Below are 17,467 nucleotides of genomic sequence, written 5' to 3'. Positions count from 1 at the left end.
CTGTCTGTCTGATTTCCAAGTGAAAGGGAATAAATAATGAGAGGAAATCCTCCTGTCTCACCTTCCCTCACAGCTCGCACCCCCTGCCACCTCAGGCTGGCTGCTGCCAGCTCCCACGCCAGCCCCACAGCTTGTCCCCAACAAGTCCCCAGGAGCCTGGCATGGCTGGTGCAGCCTCGGGGGATGTGCTCTGGGTCCCACACCAAAAGGGTCCCAGACCTGCCTTGCTTTTACTTGCTTCTGCTTCCTGCTGCTGCCCCAGAGCTGGTGGCCGGTCCCTCGTCACTGGTGGGGAGATGCTGGCAGGCTGTTCTGGAGAGCAGTGGGTGCTGGCCCCACACGCCCTGGCCGTCTGCCCCCAGCTCTGGGGAGCAGCTCTGCAGGGGCTGCTCTGCTGGGGGGGAGCTGCCTCTCTGCCCCTGTGGGTCCGGCTGTGCCCCGGGGAGGGTGGCCACTGTGTGGACTGGCCCAGGGGCGCAGGTGAGGTGTGTGGGGACAGGACAGAGGGGTGCTGGGGTGTAAAGCAGAGACCACGATGGGCTGTGCCAGCCGGTGCTCAGCTGCTCTGCAGTCCCCCCTTCTTGTGACCTTGCAGAACAGGCGATGGGCATCGTGCAAAGGCCCTAGGACCTGGTCCCTGTGCTGTTTCTGAGGTGCCTTCTAGGGTCTGACATGCTCAAGGTCTCTGTGGATGGTGAAGGCATAGGAGGGAAATGACACTAAGGGCCAGGGCTTGCCACGTCTCCTTGGGTTACTCTGATGGGCTGTGCACCACCCATGGTTCCCACAGCAGGGAAGGAAGTGAGGTTGGGCTGGACACTATGGAAAAACAAGCAGTGAGAGCACCAACCCCAGTGTGTCCCAGGACCTGTTCCTGTTAGGGCATGGCTTCGTATCCAGGCCAGGGAGTGGAGATAGCTCATTATGGAGAAGGCCACGTCCCAGGGCGTGGAGAAGACCTCTCCCCAGCTGTCCTAGGGCATGCCCAACTCTTTGCTGTCTTGCTCTTGGCTTCCCAACACCCTGTGAGTGTCAAATGGAGGGGCTGAGCCCCATCCAGGTGCTGTGGGTCCAGGAGGAGATGCCACGGACCCTCCTGGGCTGTTTGTGCGAGGTGGGTGGGGGATGCAGGGGTTCCCCTCCCTGCTCTGGGGTTTCCTCTGGGAGTGCCCAGCCCTGGCTGGCTGGGCAGCTCTATCCCGCACCCTGCCACAGCCCGACACTGACATCTTGTGGTGCTGGGGGAAGGCCCCAGCGTGTCTGCTGGGAAGGGAAACCCTCTGAGATGCAGCAGCAGTGGGCTCAGAGATCCCGGCCATAAACCTGCCTGCTGCCCCTTGACGGATGCGTGTCCTCCCCCCACAGTGTGTGGCTGCGACCTGGCCCAGTCGGGCTTCTTCTTTAAGAACCAGGAGTACATCTGCACCCATGACTACCAGCAGCTCTACGGGACCCGCTGTGACAGCTGCGGGGACTTCATCACCGGAGAGGTCATCTCCGCCCTGGGGAGGACCTACCACCCCAAGTGCTTTGTCTGCAGCACCTGCAGGTGAGCTGAAGCCATCTCTGAGGGCACGCAGCCCCCCATGCAGCCCTTGGCCGTGCACCAGGGAGAGGGGTGTTCATTAGCCCACAGCCCCTTGTTCCCTGCTCAGCACTGCAGCAGGCACCTCCTCTGTGTTTTCTTGGTGCAAACCCTTGGGAAGCAATGAAATGGCTCCGACCCTTCCCTTTGCAGCCTGAAGACCTGCCTTAACGCCTGCATTGGTCCTCCTGCCCCGGCATGTGTTGCACACTCCCTGCCTCCCCTTGCAGCCCTCACCTGTAGCCCCTCCACTCCCTGGCACCATGGGTCCTGCTGGCCCTGGGCAGCCCCAAATGCTGCATGGAGAGGAGCAAGCGGCTCATGCCTCCCCACCTTTTCTTTGGCCGCAGGAAACCATTCCCAATTGGAGACAAGGTCACATTCAGCGGGAAGGACTGTGTCTGCCAGAACTGTTCCCATTCTCTCATCAGCACCAAACCTATCAAGATCCACGGGCCCAGCCGTAAGTTGACTGCTCCTGTGTTACGCGACTGCTCCAAGGAGAGGGACCGCCTGCTCCTGGACCGGTGCTTGGGGAGGTGACAGGATGGGCTTTGGGGCCAGCAAGCAGTGCTGCACAGAGCCACGGGTGTTTGCAGATGTTTTGAAGGAGGAACAGGGTAGTCACATGGCTCCACCCAGGATTGCAGGTCACCACTGGTTTCGGAAACTCCCTTGGCCTGTTCATGACCTGGGCAGGTGCTGTCTCCCCTGCAGGCAATGCCTCGGGCAGTGGGAAGGTTTTGGAGCTGGGTTTGCTCTGAGGTGGTGCCCAGATGTTGCTTTGTGTCCCACTGCACCAAGGTCTCTGAGTGCCAGCCTCAGGACCACTCACCCGGCATTCCCAACACTGGTGTTAACTTGCTGCATCTACAAGCACTGAAAAGGCTTCTTACACTCACCCCCTTGCTCTGATGAACCTAAGCTAAAGAGCAATGGATAGCAAGAGCAATAAACAGGCTTTTTTGGGTGGATTTGGCCTTGATTTTGACCCCAGGTTGTTCCTTGGGTTACCCTCTCTTCATGCCATTCCCCTCTCAGGGGCTTTGCTCCCCAGCCTTTCCTTGCTGCTGGCTCTCTGCCATGGGCATCTGCGGAGCATCCCGTGGGTGCTGTGCTCGGGGGCTGGCAGAGCATCCCTGCAGCGTGGAGCTGCTGCACACAGGGCTCGCTTCAGCCCGTGTCCAGAGCGAGGGGACTGCGGCGCTGATGTCCACGCTTCCCTGTCTCCCATATGCCCCGTGTTTGCTGCTGGCGAGTCCCAGGGGAGCTGTGTCAGTGCGGTGCGTGGGTAGGTGGCAGAGGGCAGGGAGAGCCGGGAGCTGAGCCACACCACGGTGCCCAAACCCTGCCATGTCAGCGGGCTGAGCTGGGGGGGCGGGCGGGGGCCCTTGCTGCTGCAGCTCCGCAAGCCTTGGAGCATCAGTGCCTGGAGCAGAGCCCTGCAGCCAGGGACAGACCCAGGACTGTGGTGTCACCCATGGTCCTTGTCAGCCGGTCACTGTGGCAGCACTGGTGGTGGCTCTTTGGATTGAGCTGTGGGTTGGTGCTGATGGGAGCTCCCCCAGGCTGCCTCCCCCCAGCTCTCATGGTGGCCTCGGTGCGGTTAGGGGATGTGGCAGGGGTTGAGTGAGCCCCAGCCCGAGGGTGGAGCAGGGCAGGGGAAGGGCAGCCACACACTCTGCCTCGTGCCTGCTGTCCTCTCCCTTCCCGTCCCCTTCCCGTCCCCTTCCCGCCAGCGCTCCTCCCTGGCCTGCAGAGCGGGGTTACCTGAGGGCACCATGCTTTATTCATAGGCAGCTGCAGGCAGCAGCCAGAGGACGCCTGCTGCCCGCCCGTGCCCCTTGCGGCCCAGGTGCCCTGGCAGTGCCACCCTGACAGGGTGGCAGGGGAGGTTTGCCTGCTGCAGCCCACACTGGTGCACTCTGCAGAGGGCACATCCCTAGAAAGAAGGGTGCTGAGCCTTGCCCTGCAGCCCCAGTCCTGCCAGCAACAAAAGAAACCCAGCAGCACTTGTGTGAGAGAGGGAATGGATCCTGGCTCAGCTGAGCTGGCCAGCCTGCTTTTTGCCAGGGGTCAAAAATCCACTCCCCCACTTATCTTTGCCCAGCAGGCAGGGATTTGGTGCAGAGCTGCCTGGGGATGGGCTGAGTAGAAAAGCCTGCCTGCTCCGGCTGCCATTGCGGTGCTGCTGCACCTCTGGTGTGGTGGCAGGGAGGGAGTTAAGGAGAAACCCCATCCGGGCAAACCTGCTGCCCCGGGGGAGAAGAGGACAAGGAGGAGTCAAGGTCAGGGGTCCGAGGCCCATGTGCTTCCTGCTCCCAGCCTTGGCCAGAGCCAGGGGAAGCGGGGAAGGAAGGGAGTCTCGTAAATACCGCAGCGGGGCCGGACGCGGCTGCCGGAGAGCACAGCCCTTCCTCTGCTGCGCTCGCTGCCGGACACTTCCCACTGCTCCCGGCCCGGGGGGCAGCCCCCAGGGACCTGCCAGGGCAGCACGGCCCTGGCAGCCCATCCACTCGCCCCGGCTCGGGCTCGGCAGGGAGACCCAGCTCTGTGCTTCGGTGGGTGCTTGGCTGGGTGCCAGCAGTGCCTCGGAGGTCCCAAATCCAGCAGGAGGCTTTCCTCCTGGCTCCGTTGCTGGCAACAAGCAGAGGTGGCATATTCCCGTAAAGAAGTGATTCCCCATAAAGAAATGATCCTCAAGGGGCTGTCCCTGGAGTGGTCTCAGGAGTGGGGGTTTTATAACAGCAGCACCCCCTAGAAAAGGAGGTCCTCGGGCAGGGCTTCCTCCAAGTGCGAGGGGTGCGTGGGATTAAATAGCCAGGGTGCCTGGGCCAGCAGATGTGGGTGTTCCTGCCATGCTGCTGAGCCCCACGCTGGGTTGCTGCAGTGGTCCCATTTGTGCCCCCCATCTTCTGTCCCCCCAGACTGTGCAGGCTGCAAGGAGGAGATCAAGCAAGGCCAGTCCCTCCTGGCCCTGGAGAAGCAGTGGCACGTCAGCTGCTTCAAGTGCCAAACCTGCGGGATCATCCTCACCGGCGAGTACATCAGCAAGTGAGTGCCGCTGTGCTGGTGGCAGGCTTGGCCGTGCTGGCCGTCACCGGGCTGTGCCCCCCGGGGCTGGGGCTGCAGTGAGGGGGTGCCCAGCCTGGCCCACCCCCTGCTCACCCCCTTCTCCTCCCTTTCCCAAAGGGATGGTGTCCCCTACTGCGAGTCTGACTACCACGCCCAGTTTGGCATCAAGTGCGAGACCTGTGACCGGTACATCAGTGGCAGGGTCCTGGAGGTGAGTCCCAGCGCCAGAGCCACCCCATCCCGGTCTGGAATAGGGACTGCGTGCGTCCTGCCCCGAGGTGCCCTGGGGAGGCGTGGGTATTTCATCATCCTGCACGCTTGTCATGCTGCCCTTGGTCTCTCGGGGCCATGGCTCCTCCTGCAGTGGGTGCGTGGACACAGCCTGGCCACCTTCTCTGGAGGGTGGGAGTGGGGGAAGGAGCTATACCACACTGCAGACCTTCAGAGAGGTGGCTTGGGTACTGGAGCTCCACAAGCATCCGGAGCACGCGGTGGCCCGGGTGTGCTGGGGTGTGTTCTGGAGCCCAAGATGTGGGGACATCAGCCTTAACCAGCTTACTACCATGCCTGGCTCGGGAGTGTCCCCACCGTGCTCGCCCCATCCTGCCTCTGAGCGCATCCCTGTGCAGGCAGCCTGCCTGTTGCCTTGGAAACGCATCCAGCCTGGCTGCCCGCTGCGGAGCCTGGGCGAGGGGCTGCAGCACCCTGCCTGCAGGCAGCCGTCCCCACGCACACCCCTTTGCAGGACAGCCTCTGAGCAGGGGGTCCCCTGCCCTGGGCCAAATCCGGAGGGGGCTTTGCTTATCACGTTGCTGGCCAGCAGGAGCTGCTCTGGCAGAGCTACCAAGGGATGCAGGGATCCCATGAAGATCCCACGGCAAGGCATGGGTGCAGGTGGCTATGGAGGATGTTTTGGGCGATGATGGAGCTGCACAGCCAGCAGGGGTGGGGGGAGTGGGGTTTGCTGTTGGGGACGGGCAGGGAGGTCCGTCAGGGCTGGTCCATCCCATCAGCCAGGCAGTCAGGTCCTTCCTGCGGTCCCTGCTGGAGGTGTTTGCTTTCTGTTTCTACCCCAACATTTGCAGGGGAAAAGAAAAAGCTGGAAAATCTGGTCTGAGGGTAAACTAAAGGCTCAGGAGGCAGAGAGAAAGATGTCAGAATGAAACCTGTTGTGATTTTTAGACCCCCTGGTGATGCTGTGGGGCTGGGCTGTGGTGGTGTAGAGAGGCAACAATGCTGAAAGTGTGCCCAGTCACTCCTAAGACCTTCCCTTCATGGGAAGGGAAGATGCGGGTGGCATTGGCACCCACACATTGCCATCTCCAGACAGCAGCGATAGGAAGCTGTATCCCAGAATCGGAGGTACTGTGGCTCCGCAGCGAGCCAGACCGCAGGTGGTGTGGGCTGGAGTGGCAGTGGCTGTGTAGGTCTCCAGCATGCTGAGGGCTGTTCCAAGACATCTCCAGCCTCACAGCCTGCCGAGAAGTGGTCACCCCATCTGGTCCTGCCAGCTGGGCTGGCCTGAAGCTGGAGTTGGATGCCAGGAGCCCTCCAGTATCTTCCCCCTTTCCAGGGAGCTGTCTGTGCCTGGGAATGCTTTCTGCTGACTCCAGGCTTCGGCAGGTCCTGGCACTGGCTGCTGTGAGTGTGAGCTCGGTGCTGCAGCAGCTGTCAGGGGCCGGCTGCCCGCCATGGGGCCACTTGATCAGCAAGCATCTGAGCAGGGCAGGGTGAAGCCAGAGGGTCCCCCGGGGTCGAATCCCTGCTGCTGCTCCCCTGGGCAGTCTGGTCCCCAATAACCCCTTGCCAGGACAGAAGCATCCTCAGCCACCCCAGCAGGCCAAGCAGGCTGGGGTTCAGCATATGAGGGCAGGTGAGAGGAGCCAGAGGGGACTTGGGACCCTGCCCTGAGCTCAGAGGCTGTGCTGCCAGCCCGGCCAGCACCCTCAGGCACCACTGCCTCCTCGCTGCACTGTTCTCAGGGTTTTCCTCACTTGGCACAACCACAGTGGAGTCGGGGTGTTTCTGCTGCTGCATGTCTGAGGGGATGGACAGTGAGCAGCTCTGCCGGGCGTGACACCTGCCTGCAGGCTGGAGATGGCCCCGGGGCAGTGGCAGCCTTCCCGCTCTCCCTTGCCTCCATCTCCCCTGGCTGTTCTCCCAGCGTTAGCTCCGCATTCCCTACAGCTTTGTCCTTGCCCTCTCCCCTGTGCCCTGTCCCAGCTCTGCTCCCAGCATGAGCTCTCCCTGGCTGGAGTGGCTGGCCAGCTCTGACGGGCTGTGGGAAGATGCTGCCTGAACCCCACGAGATGCTCTGAACAGCCATCATCTTGCGTTGGCACTTTGCCTGCTGCACCCACGCCTGGGCATCGGAGCCCTCCTTGCATGACAAGACTCCAGTGGGCAAGAAGTAATGTGCCTCGGCGCCGGGGCTCCTGCGGGCAGAGCTGAGGTGCCGCCTCCTCACAGGCACTGTCATGGAGCCGAGAGGAGCATTGGGTTTGGGTGCTGGGGGGCTGTGCTGGACAAGGATGTCGGAGCACCCCTTGCCTCCCCACGGCCAGGGCTCAGCCTGTGCTCCCCGCCCTCCCCGGGTATGTGCCTGCTCACAGTGTCGAATGATCTCCTGTAAAACCAGAGGCTTTAATTGTCTTCTCCAGCAGAGCACAAAATGGAAAAGGGCGCCTTTAAATAATGTTAGGCCTTGAGGAGCTTTCTTGTGCTATTGCAGCAGCCTCCGGGCTTTCCCAGCCGCTCGGAGCTGTGCAGCCAGGCTTGGATGATTAATGAGTCTTTAAGGGACCGCAAGCGATAACGAGCAGGTCTCTTCCCTCGCAGCCTCTACCAGCCTTTTATGAGCTGTAATTTTAACCAATGTAAAAGGCGCAAGGTTTGTGCACAGTTTGGAGAGTTGCTCCTCAAGGCGGGGGTTGGGGGGTGTTGAGTGTTTTTGGAGAAGGTCTGTATTGAAATTAAAGTCGTGACTGAGCTGGTACGTGTCCCCGCGCGAGCAGCCAGCCTTGCTCCACGTCTACGCCCCCAGCTCTGCAAAGCATCCTGACCTGTGCCAGCAGCCCGTGTAGTCTAGAGATGAAGAGTTGGGGTGGGGTTTTTTTAACTACTGTCAGCGCACCAAGGCAATGGGGCTACTAAGAGTGTCCAAGAGCACCAAACCCACCCCAGATATAGAGGACTGCGGGAGATGGCCCATCAGCCATCAGGGCCCCGTGTCCCCAGCATGAGCTGTCTCAAGTCAGCTGGAAATACCAGTGAGGGGAGCCGCAGGCACACAAGCCTAAGGGGTGCCTGTCCCGGGCGCGCAGTGCGGGCTGGTGGGAGCCTGTGGCGGGGGGTGCTGGCGTGGTGCTGCGGTGGGCAGCTGCCCAGGCGGGGGGTGTGCAGAGGCGCTTGGGCAGCGCAGGAGGAACCAGCCGTCCTTAGGGAGCCTTTGCCATGGCGGGGTTGGTGGGTCACCTCCTGGAGCAACAGGCTTGAGACTCAGTGAGCCCATTGGCATGGAGTCAGTGACACTGGGAGCTCTGCATGAGGCTTTTAGGGGTAAAATTGGTTTATGATCTGTGTAGCCTGAAACCAGCTGTAGCATTTGCTCGGGCTGGCAAAGCATTCAGTGCGAGCCCCTGCCATGGGGCACTGTGGGTGGGCTGGGGCTCAGGGTGGCTGCTTTCTGGGGCTGCCATGGGGACCTCTGGTGTCCCACTGGAGAGCCTGGGGGACCAGGGCTGGGGCCTTCCCTGCTGCTCATCTGCACCCGCGGTGAGCCTGAGTCTCCAGCCCTGCCACCGGGGACTTCCCTGCCATGTCATCGAGCTGTTGGGTGTGAACTGGGGACATTTGGGCTGTGGGCTCACTTGGGCCAGCCCAGGAGTATGTTATGCTGCTGCCAACTGCATGAGGAGGTGCCTGGGGCGCAGGGCTGTCCCCTCCCTGGATTGAGGTGCACTTGCAACTGCAAGGTACAAACTCTCCTACTCATCTCCCCTGCCTGCCCTAAAACCTTCCACTCATTTTTGGCATAAACTGAAGGGAAATAGCTAACTGGCTGCCATCTGTACCCCAAGGACATTGAGTTCCAGGTTGATTTTTATGGGCAATCCACTGGCAGACTCTCAGTTATCCTCGCAGCAAATTTTCCTGTTGATCCTCCCTGTTTCAAACTGGCTCCAGCCCCCTCTATCATAACCGTCCCCTTTGTCAGCCAGAGCCTGGTCTTCCTTCTACCACCTTAAATTATCCTTCCTCTTCTCCTGGATTATTATGGGAGTAGAATGTCCTTTGGGGTCGAGCTCTAACAGTGCAGCCCAGATTCCTCCTGCCCTGAGCCAGCTCCTGCCTCCCAGCTCCCAGCCCAGAAAACGAGCCTGTAATTGAAATGCTAGCAGATACTTTGAGTGGAAACAAGCTACCAATTAAAGCTATTATCCCTGCCAAAGAGCAAAGGGAGCAGCCCAGCTGCTGCTCAGCTGGGGAATAGCATGTCACTAGTGCCGAAGTTTGGGCATGGCTTCGCAGAAGGAGAAAAGTTTCTTGAGGCAGAGGGGCTGGCAATGGTAGCCAGGGGGGATCTGACAGCAAGAGGAAGCCTGTGCTTTGCAAGGTTTATCTCTGGGGCCCTTCTCCCTTTAATTCTTCCCTGCTGTGACGTCCTGGGCCAGATTTGCTGTTTCCCTTCACACCTGTAGAGAGAAGGAGCTGGTGCAAAGCATGGCTGCTTGGCTGAGCGTTACTGCAGGGGGGCTCGGTTATTAGCAGGTCCAAGGACAATGTATTAGGGACGGGGTTTCTAGGGCTACCTTGTTTGGGACCTCCTAGCTCTGCTTTCCTGTGTGTTGAACAGTTCAAGGAGAGCAGAAGGGTCCCAGTCTGGCTCATAGTCCTGCAGAAGCATTAGTGATGAAGTGGTCTCTGGTTTTCTCTCTACGCTGCAGTGGTCTCTGAGGCCACTCGGAGCAATTTTGCCACATTTCACCTTGTCATTGCCTGCAACAAAGAGGGCCGCCAGGGATGCGAGCAGGTCGCCATGTCCTGCCTTGCTCAGGGGCCCCTCTTCTCCGCTCGCCTTTGCAGGCAGGAGGGAAGCACTACCACCCCACCTGTGCCAGATGTGTCCGCTGCCACCAGATGTTCACAGAAGGGGAGGAGATGTACCTCACAGGTAGGGGTCCTGCTGTGGTCAGGAGGGACCAGCGTGGCTGGGTGGAGGTGTGCTGGCTGTGGGGGCACTTGGGGTTCAGGTCCTTATGGTGATTGAAGCCAAGAGTCTCTCCACAGCAGAGTCCCAGTGCCCACCAGCAATGCCAGAGACCCCTCTCCACTGCTTTCCAGCCCCTGGGCTATTCCTGGGCTGTGTGGCAATTGCTTCTCTCCACGAAACATTCCCTGCTGCTGAGTTGGAGGAGACTTTGTTCCTTGTGGTCAGCTTTTTGCTCCCTGCACATCTGGGGAGCACTGCCGGGCATGCCTGGATGTGCCCCTGGCCTGCACCCAGCAAATAGAGGCTGGGATGGGTGCAAGGTGACCAGCTCCCTACTCTCCCCAGCCCCAGAGGAGGTGGTCCAGGACCCCTTCCCCACCGCCCCCAACTCCCCTCATCCAGGTTACGCTGCAAGCAGCACTGGAGGGGTTAGGCTTTCGCTTGGCACAGCTGGATGATTTGAGTTTGGTTTTGGCAAGGAGCTCATCCCTGCCTGGAGCTGCCCTAGGGGCTATTTCCAGCACAGAGGGAGGGTTTGTTTTCTCTTAGTAGCCTGTGCTTGCCTGTCACCCTGAGTCACTAATGACCCTGTGGGTGGCAAAGGAAGAACTCTGTGCTGAGAGAGCCGGAGTGGGGGTCCCAGCAAGGCCCTGTTGTGGGCAGCAGGATGGGCGTGCTCAGCATCCATCCTGAGGCACGCCTGGGTGAACTTAGTGGCTTTGCTGGTTCCAGCGAGGGGCTCTGGGTGCCTCAGGCTCAGTGTTACCCCGAGTTTAACCAGCAGGAGCTGGTTAAGCACTGGGCTGCCCCAAAAACATGCCCAGGTTTGCCATCACAGTTTAGTAGAGTTGGCCACTACATCTCGGTGCTTGAGAGCTGTTTAGTTTCTTAGTATGGACACCCAGTCTCCACTGCCCTGCCTTCCCAGTGGGTGCGTGCCTGTGGCTGCACTGTAGTGGAGAAGGCACCCAGCAAAGGCAGTGGAACCCAGAAGGTGACTCCCACCTCTGCATCCTCGGCGCTCACCGCTTCCCTCCTGCTTTGCTCCCCATGGAGAGGCTCTGGTTCCTACCTCCTGCCCCTGCAGGGCCCCCCAGGAGCTGCCCCCCCCAGCATGCAGGGGTTGCACTCCTATAACACTGGTTGTTCAATGCAGATGCTGCTAAGGGGGAGCACTGACACATCCCCCCCCGGGGCTGCAGGTCAGTGCTGGAGATGGCAGGGATGGGACAGGGCTCCCCCATGGCAGGGGGAGCTGGATGATACCTAGCAGCAGAGGTGAGCTGTGCATGGAGCTGAAACACTTTCCCTTTGCTGCGTTGCAGGCTCCGAAGTGTGGCACCCCATCTGCAAGCAGGCGGCCAGAGCAGAGAAGAAACTAAAGGTAGGCAGCAGGGTGAGGGGCATCTCCGAGAGGTGGCACATCCCAGGTGATGTTGCCCCCGAGTCCCTGCTGGAGGTGAATGTTGTGGCAGTGGCCAAGCCTGGGGTGACTTCCTGAGACTGGCACGAGCTCTGTCCCTGCTGCCCAGAGGATGGCGGTGGCCGTGGCCGAGGCTGTTCATGGGGACCTGCCTCGTGGCTGGCACCAGCCCATGCCACAGCCGGGGAGGGGGCACAGCAGTCCCCTCACGGACCCCCTGCACCCCTCGAGCTGTTGCTCTGCACCCGGCTGGCCACGGGGGCAGCTGCCCACTGGGCTTTACCAGCCAGGCCACTCGCCTGATTCCCGAGAGAGGCCAGGGCACAAAGCTGGATGGCCAGGGCAGTCTGTATTGGCTGTGGGCACTGGCAGCAAGCAGATGAAAGGGCAGACAAACTGGACCTTGAGTGAGATTCAGCTCCAAAAACAGCGATTTGCTCACTGTGCCCAGCATTGTGCCTGTTTGGGGGTCCCTCCTCACTGTGCTCTCACCCGTCCTCTGCTTCTCTGCCTCCACAGCACAGAAGGACATCAGAAACCTCTATCTCGCCCCCCGGTTCCAGCATCGGCTCCCCAAACCGCGTCATCTGCGTAAGTACAGCTCAGCCTCTCGCCCGCGCGGGGCAGGACGGATGCTCCGGCCCCAGGGGAGGGAGCTGCAGTTCCTGGTGCTGCTCTGCAGTGTGAGGCGTCTCCTGGGGACAAGCCCAGTGTTTGGGGACAGCATGGACAAGCCGTGCCCCTCGCCCCAGCGGCAAGCCATGCCACCAGTGCTGTTGGCACAGACCAGGAGCGCTCGGAGAGGCACGGTCCCATGCTCCCAGCTCCTCTGCCTCTTCTCACTGCTGCCTCTCGGGCATCTCCTCTTACCTGTTCCCACTGCTGGGGTGATGGTGGGCTCTGTCTGCTCTGTGCTGGCTCCACATCATGTGCTCCAGTGTCCCCTTCCTTCTCTCCTCTTCCTTTCTGTCTCTCTCTCCCTCTCCCTAGGCTAAAGTGGATAATGAGATCCTTAATTACAAAGACCTGGCAGCTCTTCCCAAGATTAAAGCCATCTATGAAGTGCAGCGTCCTGACCTCATTTCCTACGAGCCCTATCACAGATACACATCGGATGAGACGCTGGAGAGATATAGCTATGGGGAGGTACTGGAGTCTCGATATGCCCAATGCCGAGCTGCGCAGGGGGCTGGACCCCAGTTTGGGGCAATGGGGAAAACTGCATGCAGGCTTGCTCACTCCGGCAGGAATACCGTAGGGAGGCAGGAGAGGGGGTAAGACCTCTTCCAGAGGCTCCCCATCACTGGGAAGAGGGCCTGAGCTGGAAGGGAAATCGTGGTGCTGTTGCTGTAAAGTAAGAAAGAAACCAGTGACCTTATCAGCTGATGGTGGCACCCTGCCCACACTGTGCCGCAGACCCGACGTGCGGGGACGAGCAGCGCTGCGTAGGAGGAGACGTCGCCCTCGGGAGTGATGTGGCAGGGAGCTCACCCCTCACAGCCTCCGGGGTGGAGGGGCAGAGGGTCGGCGGGCTCAGCCCAAAGCCTGGCCCCTGGCAGGCAATCCTCCTGGCCACCCAGGCCCAGCACGGGGTCTCTGGAGCACAGCAGGGCTGCCCCTGTTGGGTGCTGGCCCTGCAGCCAGGAGGAAGGGAGGCTTGGTCAGGGCAAGTATGTGATGAGATGATGCCCAAGCAGCACATGGGACAGGACTGCCCTGCCCCGCTCCCCCAGGCAGGCTGGAGCTGCTGGATGATTTCAGAAAGTCCATGGAAGAAGAGGTCCCAAGCAGCTCACACAGAGATGGGGGACCTGAGGTGGTCCTGGAAGAAGACTTTGTAATGGCCAGCAGCAGCATCTCTTACATCTCCAGTCCCAAGGCTTGTCACAAGTTTGGTTTCCTCCGGCCCAGCCAGTGAAGGTGCCAGCAGCATGGCCATGGCCCGCTGTGGAGCACGGCGGGGCCAGCAGCCGCCTTCCCCCCTTACAACCGCTCCACCGAGGCCTTCGAGAAGGGGTGCAGGCTGCTGATGCAGGAGGTGCCATCCTGACGCCAGCTCCCCTCCCGGCCAGCCCCTCCCAGCCCAGCGTCCTGCCAGAGTTCAGCTCCGGCCGTGCCAGCAGCCGCCCTCGCTGCCTGGCAGCTGCGATCAGGCTGTAACACGGGGAAAAGGAGCCAGTGCAGGGCCCCGTCTGTCACTGTTCCCCCTAACTGTGTGCTGTCTCTCTCTCTGTCTCTCTCCCCTTTTTGCCTCCTGCTGCCTCCAGTCCCTGGGGACCCTCTCCCCGTACTCGCAGGTAATGCCCCGGTGGGCACCGGGGGGGGAGGTGTCTGTCACCTGCTGCAGCCACAGGGTGTCCCTCTGACCTTTGGGGCTCTGCGGAATGTCCCCCCACCTGGGTGCTGCCCCGAGGTGGGGGGAGATGGGGGGACCCTGTCCAGGAGGGCCCTGTCCTTCAGGCCCCGAGGAGAGCAGCGTTCAAACCTTCCATGGTAGAGTGGACCCAGGGTGCAGCTTCTGCCCTGCAGAGGGGGATGCTGGTAATTGGGAGCAAGCTCAGGGGAAGGGGACGATCTGCAGGCAAGGGGTTGAAAGCCTCTGGCCAGACACTGTCACCTGGTCCCAAACCCTGGGCTTTGCTGCCTGCACTTTGGCAGTGGGGAGGCAGAGCAGCCTGGGGACCCCCTCCAGCCACAGAGGACACGCACGCTGCCTGGCATGTCACACCGCAGAGCGTGCACCCTCCCAGGCTGCCACAAGCTCGGGGACCCCCATCCATGGGACACCTCCCTGCAGGGCTGCCAAGGCACTGATTTGCCTCATCCCGCCAGCTCTAACGCTGCTTCTCTCCATGCCTTTCCCCGTCCCCAGGACATCTACGAGAGCTTTGACACGCGGCAGAGGCGAGCCTCCAGCCCTGGCTACATCGACTCCCCCACCTACAGCCGCCAGGGCATGTCCCCCACCATCCCAAGGTCCCCCCACCATTTCTACCGCTCAGGTGAGAATTTCAGCTGCCACCCCCAGCTGGGCTAAGTTCAGACCCTCAAGTGGAGAGGGGATCACCAAACTGTTCCCTGCTTCTCCCAAGGGACTTCAGTGGTCCCTCCTCTGGCAAGCAAGCAGGAGGCCTTGGGGGGGGGGGGATTTGTGGGGAGCTGACAGCAACAGGAGCTGTGGGGCAGTGACCAACTCTGCTGCATGCATCCTCTGGTTCCCATGACTCTTGTCTTGCGAGCAGCAAGGAGAGGCTGAGGGGGCTTTGTCCTGCTTCAGACCTGAGCTCATGGAGAATGGGGTGGGGAGAGAGGTGACCCCCAGGTCCAGTGAAGAGCCCTCAGCTGGCTTGGTAGCTCTGGGATGGGTGTGCACGGGAGTGCTTGTGCCCAGCCAGTGCTGCAGGGGGGGTCCTTACACACACACGTGTGCATACCCCGGAGCGTATCTGGGGGGAAGCAGAGTGTGTCAGTGCCATGTATCCTGTCCTTTGGAGCTGGGGAGGAACAACTGGGGAAAATCCAAGGTCAGTAATTCCAGAGGTCCCGCATTCCCCGAGCTACCCGCACGCTGCACCGCCAAGGGCCCGTCACCGTTTGCCTCTGCAGCACGCTCGGCTTCCCCTCACCAGCGGCAGGGCAGCCTACTGCCCTGTAACAGCACCCGCACACGGGCTTTCCTCTGCATCCCGCCTTTCTCCAGAGATGCGGGAACTCTTCCCCCACTCCATCACGCCCCATCCTGGACCACGGCCTGGCGCACGTCATGGGTTGCCCCCCGCTCTTCTAACACCGCTGCATTTAACACCCGTTTTCTTTTGCCTCTTGTTCTCTCTCTCGGTCACTTATGGCTGCTTCTGCTCGGCACCGTGTAGGCACCGAGAGCGGGCGCAGCTCCCCATACTATAGCCAGTTAGATGTGAGGTCCTCCACTCCAACCTCATACCAAGCACCCAAGCATTTCCACATCCCAGGTAGGCTCTGGAGTGCCCGGTCCCTGGGAAAGCGCCGTGTCCGTGGCATGCCCGCATGTGCCGTTCCCCCTGTGTCGCATGCGTAGCTCCACCGCCTGCCTAGAGCCAGCTGGCAGCAGGATCTACCCCTGGTAGAGGCCATCCATAAACAGGACCTGCAGCTTGAACCCTCCTTCCTCCCCATCACCACGCGGACATCCCAGAGCCGCCCGGAGTCTGCTTGATCCTTGCAACATCCCTCTTCTTCCTCTTCCCTGACCTTCCTCCACCCCCCACACGAAGACGAGTCCCCTGCGGAGAGCCTGCCCCCTCCCCTGCCTCCCCCCCAGGATCACGAGCCGAAGCGTGTCTGCCGGAGGCCTTTCCGCACCCATCCGCTACAGATGACTATTTTATACTCCCCCGGGGCCCCGCCGCTCCCTCCCCCCAGAGTCTTCTGGGCTTGCCAGATGCCTGCTCCCCTTCTGCAGGGATTGCAGGGGGCCACCAGGTAAGGGCCACCACCCGCTCCCAGCCACGCAGAGCCCATGGGGATGGGGACGGAGCGGGCAGAAGGGGAGAGTGGGGAGGGAAGCAGGCAGAGCTGCCCATCCATCCTTCAGCACGTGCAGGGAGGGCAGAGCCCCAGACCACCCTGCTCAGCTGCAGGCATCTCCCGCTGCCCTTGTCCTCCTCCAAAACCTGGAACCCTCCACGATACACAGCTGATGCCCTGGGACGGCACCGTGAGGACACCCAGAGGCTCCCCACCATGGTCCCCTGCTTCAGTCCCATCGTTGCCAGGGTTTGGCCCTGCTGCCTGCCCTGCCCTGCCCTCCTGCTGACGGTCAGTGTTTTATGGATGGCCCCCTCCCTGCTCCGCCAGCTCTGCTGCCTGGCCCCTGCGCGGGGGCCATAGCTCTCAGCGCCAGGCTCCAGCTCGCTTTCCCTCCCAGCTCGCTCTTTTCTCTCTCTGCTGTGGAAAGAGGCTTTGGCTGATGTTGTTTCGCCCCCAGGTAGATTGCAGGTGGTTCTTCCAGGCGCTGGCATCCCCAAGAAACCGCACCAGCGCGAGCCGTGGTGCATTGCTGCCGGCTGGCAGGGGCGGCCGGTGGTCCCTGGCTGTGCCGCTCCCTCCCGGGGCTGGCAGCGCCCGCCGCCCCGCGGTGCATGCTGACGCTGGGGCACTCACTGCATGTCCTGCGTGCGCACCGCTGCCCTGGGGCTGCGCTCCTGCTGCCCCTCTGGGAGCCTGCCTGGCCCTGGCCCTGGCCCGGCACTGCACTCCCGGGGGACGCGTGGACCTGGAGGCGGTTGTGTGATGGATACGTGGCATGGGGACAGCATCTCCCGCGGGACCTCTGTCCTGCCCGTTCTCAGCACGCCCACACTGACCTCCCCTTCCTTCTTTCCTTCTTTCTTCCCTTCCTTTCTTTCTTTCTTCGGCCACCAGCTGCTGGCGAGAGCAACATCTATCGGAAACCCCCCATCTATAAGCGACACGGTAGGGTCTGCCTGCTGCACGCCGGGCTCTGCTCCGCGGGGGGAGCGGGGCAGGGTGCCAGCGCGGGGCTCGGTCTGGCTGAGTCGCGTTTAGGGACAGGGCGGGAGATGGGAGCAGATGTCAAGGTGAGATGCTGGGGCGCTGGGTTTCGGTGGGCTGATGCTCCTGCTTGCCCTCCAGGCAGCAGAGCACAGGGTTCAGCGCAAGTAAAAGGCAGCTTTGAACCAAGTCCCTGCTGTGAGGAACGGGGGCGAAGGCTGTCAGCATCGCGGGGGACAGGGATAGCTGTGGGAGGGGGAGCGAGGCCGTGGAGGGGTGGCAGAGGGGACGAGGGTGGCTGTTGCTGGCTGATGCCAGGAGCCAGAACAGCCTCAGGAAAGGGATGAAGAAAGTAATTCACAGTTTCACGTGGAGCCCTGGAGAAAAATCACAGGCCGTCCTGGATGGATGCTCCGGGGTGAAATGGGCCTGGGGGGTGTTGAGGGGTGGGGAGGAGGCAGAGGGGTGTTTGGTGTCTCTCAGCAGGGCTGGCTTGCGCTGTCCCTGCTTGCTTCTGCGTGTAGAGGGGCAGCAGCTCCCCCCCGAGCAGTAACTGTGTCTCCTCTCTCTCCCCGGGCTCTCCCTTCCCGCCTGCCCATCTCCCACCGCCCCGCTGCTGCCTGCACCCACTGCTGTAAGTAGCTGCCGCTGGCAGGGGCCCCCCCACCCCCCTTGGGGG

General features: G+C 61.5%; 1 protein-coding gene across 1 annotated transcript in view; it reads left to right on the top strand.

Annotated features, from left to right (window-relative positions):
• ABLIM3 (actin binding LIM protein family member 3) overlaps positions 1 to 17,467 on the top strand; it is a 26,265-nt gene that overhangs the window by 4,025 nt on the left and 4,773 nt on the right. The window contains exons 3-14 of the mRNA XM_035902483.1: positions 1,366 to 1,549; positions 1,936 to 2,048; positions 4,513 to 4,639; positions 4,778 to 4,871; positions 9,746 to 9,833; positions 11,198 to 11,256; positions 11,815 to 11,886; positions 12,286 to 12,441; positions 13,563 to 13,592; positions 14,168 to 14,297; positions 15,168 to 15,266; positions 16,699 to 16,749. Of these exons, the coding sequence (XP_035758376.1) occupies positions 1,366 to 1,549; positions 1,936 to 2,048; positions 4,513 to 4,639; positions 4,778 to 4,871; positions 9,746 to 9,833; positions 11,198 to 11,256; positions 11,815 to 11,886; positions 12,286 to 12,441; positions 13,563 to 13,592; positions 14,168 to 14,297; positions 15,168 to 15,266; positions 16,699 to 16,749 (1,203 nt within the window). The remainder of the gene's footprint in view (positions 1 to 1,365; positions 1,550 to 1,935; positions 2,049 to 4,512; positions 4,640 to 4,777; positions 4,872 to 9,745; positions 9,834 to 11,197; positions 11,257 to 11,814; positions 11,887 to 12,285; positions 12,442 to 13,562; positions 13,593 to 14,167; positions 14,298 to 15,167; positions 15,267 to 16,698; positions 16,750 to 17,467) is intronic.

Source organism: Egretta garzetta, unplaced genomic scaffold (genome assembly GCF_000687185.1).
Source record: "Egretta garzetta isolate BGI_Z169 unplaced genomic scaffold, ASM68718v1 scaffold209, whole genome shotgun sequence".
NCBI lineage: Eukaryota > Metazoa > Chordata > Aves > Pelecaniformes > Ardeidae > Egretta > Egretta garzetta.
This window is presented reverse-complemented; position numbering and strand designations above follow the sequence as displayed.